General features: G+C 34.8%; 1 protein-coding gene across 1 annotated transcript; it reads left to right on the top strand.

Annotated features, from left to right (window-relative positions):
- Positions 1-2,073: 2,073 nt before the first annotated feature.
- Positions 2,074-3,408, top strand: LOC107897924 (uncharacterized). Its single transcript, XM_016823531.2, has one exon. The coding sequence runs from the start codon at positions 2,303-2,305 to the stop codon at positions 3,050-3,052; it is 750 nt and encodes a 249-aa protein (XP_016679020.1). The 5' UTR covers positions 2,074-2,302; the 3' UTR covers positions 3,053-3,408.
- Positions 3,409-4,415: the final 1,007 nt, after the last annotated feature.

Consider the following 4,415-nt stretch of genomic DNA (forward strand, 5'->3'; position numbering starts at 1 on the left):
CCACCACCGTAACCTACTCCTTATTTTCCTCCCTTATTATACTCGGTATAAAAAATAAGTAAATTCAAAGGTAACATTAAACCATAAATGGGTTAGATATACCTCATTATCTTTTATAAAGAAAATAGGTCAGGTCTATAGTTTGCTAAGATCATGTTAGGTATATCTAAATCCTCAACATATTGACTTCTGAAATTTCAATATTCTAAATCAAATCAATATATAAATAAATTAAATAATGCAGCATGGACAAAGCTTTTGCTTTTTCTAGGGACTATCAATTCCAAAATTGAGAGTTAATTTGCTGAATGGCAACCCTTTAGTTTCTTTATTTTGATGAAACTATATTATATAATGTCATTGTACAATGCTTTCGGCTCCTCCAATAGCACAAGTAATTTTGCAAAATTAAATTATCGCAAATTATTATCGTTTTATATGTTTCACTATCTACCTTTCAATTAACAATTGATACATTTGCTAATTAAGAAACGCGGGAAAAAAAGTGAAGATTTTTCTTGATAATGGTGTCAAAAAAGGAAAACATAAATGCTATATTTAAATGAAATTGGTGATTTTTCTTTTTCTTTTTTCCTTCTTTCAGCAGTCCGCACAAACTCTTTTCTTTTCCAGAAAAGGACAGAGGCAAATGAAGAGCGCTAACACCAGTGTCTGCTTGATTGAATTCTAAAGTTTGAGGTTGGAGTTGAAAAAAATTAGTGTTGGGAAAATTTTGTTTGATTCAATTCCAAATTTGAACAATGATACCTAAAGATCTCATTAAAGAAATGATACAGCATTAACTTCGTTGAACCTTAAGGCAATTTTAATATCTATATATTGTTTTTAAAAAGACCGATTAGTCGGGTCGATTGGATTAGAAATCAATCAATTCAAAATAAAGAGTTGAATCAATATGTTTTATTTTTTAAAAATTATAATTTTTTAGATAATTTATTCAATTATATTAGGCAAACTAATTAAATTAAAAATTAATGGTATAACCAGTTGGACTATTAATCAGAATTTAAAAACCTTGTTTCATAAAAAAAAAGAAAAAAAAGTGAATTAGAACTTTTTATAATTTAAATTCAGTGCACCCCAAAGCAGTCTAAAAGAAACAGATGGAGACATAAAATTTGATACGCTTTACCCACCCTTGCATTTCTCCTCCATAAATACTGCTTTCTTAGCTGCCTCTTTATTATTTTGAAATGCTTTATTCGGTCCACTACCCAAATTTGATTAATTCAACCAAAATACTAATAATTGCGTTCAGCATGCATTAAGTTATAAATTGACTATATTCATGTTAAGTGTATATTCCTATATTCGGGTTAAAGCTGTTGTGTTTCATATGCTTAAGGATATCCTTTTTCAAACCTCTATCTGAATTTTAGGTCCTTTTCACCGAAATTCATACATACCTGCTCACTAAAAACATGTTTTCCCACAGATCCCAGATACAATATATATGATTTTTAACTGTTTATGATTGGCTCATCATTTTTGGGTAGGTTATTGAATTAAATAACCTTCAATGTCACCATTTTTGTTGGTCCTTGTAGCTTTTAAGCTCTACACTAACCATTGCTCATAACAGTGACCAAATATCAATAGCTTTTAAGCTCTACACTAACCATTGCTCATAACAGTGACCAAATATCAATAAATCACAGTTACATCTTTTAATAGCGTCGAACTAAAATTTCATCACAAGAAATCTAAAATTTTTGTGAACGTACGGTTCTTCCAAATGAATCAGTGTGTTAACTGAAACAGGCAAATTAGGTAGGCATAGCAAAGATTAAATTCTGAGATAAAGAGGCTGTTGGTTGAAAGTTATGGGCCATATTTAAGCAACCATTCCCTATCATGTTTATGGGAAAAAGGTCAGCCTAGCCTACATCATTAAGTCCTTTTTGCCAGCGCCTTAAGCTTAACGCCAATATGCACCTGTAATCCAGACCTAGAAAAAGGAGAAAAAGTTTATTGTAATGCCCAAAGGAACCCTACAATAAAAAAACAAAAATAAAAAAACAAGGTGGGTAAGTTCCTAAAGACATTTATATTTCACTATTTCATTTGGTGTCATTCTCAAATTTCTATTAGAGCAACCAGAGAGAGAGAGAGAGAGTTCACAATCCCTATACACCCACCACATTTATTTACTCTTTCACCTTTCTTATCTCTTTTTTATATATACCCCCTTGGAGGGTTGGACCACCCACGTGAAACCATTACAACACCGCAAACCTCCAATCTTTTCAGCGTCCTATGGCATAAGCCAAGCTCCATTGCCATGGATTGGTACTCTTGGTTGTCAAAAACTGCCCTTGAGCCCTCACTTATCTATGACTATGGCCTTGCCTTCTCCCGTAATGAGCTTCAAAAAGAGGATTTAGCCTACTTCAATCATGAGTTTCTTCAGAGCATGGGCATATCAGTTGCCAAGCATAGGCTTGAGATTCTCAAGCTTGCTAGGAAGGAAGTTGGAGAAACCCCTAATAGCCTGTCCAAGCTCATTTTGGCAATCAACAAAACCAGAAAGAGCTTTAACAAGTATGTTAACAAGTTGGTTCACCATGAGAATAACTCGATTAAGCTGCTGCCGGAGCCGGGTCGTTATCGAGATCAGTGGAGAGGAGGATTGACAAGGAAGTGCAACAGTGAGAAGGAGGTGAACATTGAGCAGCCAGTGCGGAGAACCAGGAAGATAGCAAAATCTGGCCCCCTGGATTGTAGAGTACAAGAGAAGTTGCTTGCCCCTCCTAGGAGCCTAAAATTGTCAGGGCCACTAGACAGAAAAATGCAGGAGAATCTGGTGTTCAACTATAAGAGCCCTGTGACATCTGGTCCTATTGATATTGCAATTGCACAAGAGAGGTTGATTCTCACAACAAATAGGAGCCCAAAACTATCAGCACCTCTTACTTATGTAAGACCTCCAAGCCCAAAGATTCATGGTGACTACTACAAGGAAAAGACAGGCAGGGACTATGGTGATCAGACATTATGGGCTGCAATGTTTCAGGACATGAAACCCACTTGACTTCACGACATGTCTTTCATAGTTTTCAGTGGAAAGGTAAGATACATGTCATTCAGATGTTTCCTTCCACTCAGAGGGGCTTCCCTATATGCCTTTGCATCTGAACCTGATTCTGATATAAGGTTAGGGTGTCCCAAAATTAGTATACTAAAGTCGTGTTGGACGGTTTTATTTATCATCAACACGCATCTCATAGTTTTATACTCATTTTGAGTTCATTTCAGCTAAATTTTCGAAATTTATGGTTTGGTAGGATGTTTTTGAGTTGTAAAATCCTTCATTTTGGAAACCTTCATGTCCTTGTAATGAAAAAAGAAAAATAAACCATAGATTGTGTGCTGTGAGCTTTCTTCTAATTTCTGAGTTTGCAACTGTTTGGGAACAAGTTCCTGAACCAACTATTCTTAGTTTCATTTGCTGATATCCTGAGCAATGGTATGAAAATGAGCAGTAATACAAGGAACCAGATTCTTCTAGGTGATTTCCATATTTTCAGTAGTGTAAGAACGCTGTTCTATGTTGCTTGAAAGTAAAGTTTTGAGGTGCAGACATTAACTAGCTGCTTCACAAGTAGCAAACAAGTTTGATTTAGCTGCTCTGTAAAACAATAGTGTTATATTTCATCTGCCTGCAAGTGTCTCAAAAGTTGCGATCATTACCAACCTCTCTTATTCAATTTAACTAAATGTTGGTAACTCTCGGCATCTACATTCTTTAAATTCTTGTCTATAAATACAAATATAACTTTCTGTCTGTTCATTTAAACAAAGGGGCCACAGCCTACTGGCACATATAAAAAGCATGGTTAAAGGCTACACGTTTGCTTGTTTTGCAAGGATCCAGAGTTTTGATAGAACTTGGCAAAAGCTGATCAAAAGCCTGTTGAAAAGTTGTAGAACAGTTGGGATTTGGAGTTTTATTGCATTTGCCTTTGGTAGTTCCTTTATGAGTCCATATTACAATCCAAGTTGAAGGAGCTATTAGAATAAGAAGTCGGGAAAAGATGTATCTGATAAAAATTTGATTTGGTCTAAGTAAATTGATGAAGATATACTAGCTATTTCCGTTCTGTTTTCAGGCAAAATGAAGATAGTTTTATGGCATTTTGTGTTTGGAACCTAATGGTTCAATGCAAAATATAATACTTCATGTACAAAATCAATTAGAAAAAGAAGAGCCATTACTGCATTGGGTTTAAAAGTATTTAATAATTCCAGCTTGCATTAGCATCCTCCATAATCACAATACAGACCTACTTGCAAAGCCATTTATTAACAATGGTAATATGCCCCCATTATCAAGTTATCAACTACTCATCAACGCAATTCTAGACTAATTCTATAGCATGGATGTGTTTATGAGT

The sequence above is a fragment of the Gossypium hirsutum genome, chromosome D08, assembly GCF_007990345.1.
Source record: "Gossypium hirsutum isolate 1008001.06 chromosome D08, Gossypium_hirsutum_v2.1, whole genome shotgun sequence".
Taxonomy (NCBI): domain Eukaryota; kingdom Viridiplantae; phylum Streptophyta; class Magnoliopsida; order Malvales; family Malvaceae; genus Gossypium; species Gossypium hirsutum.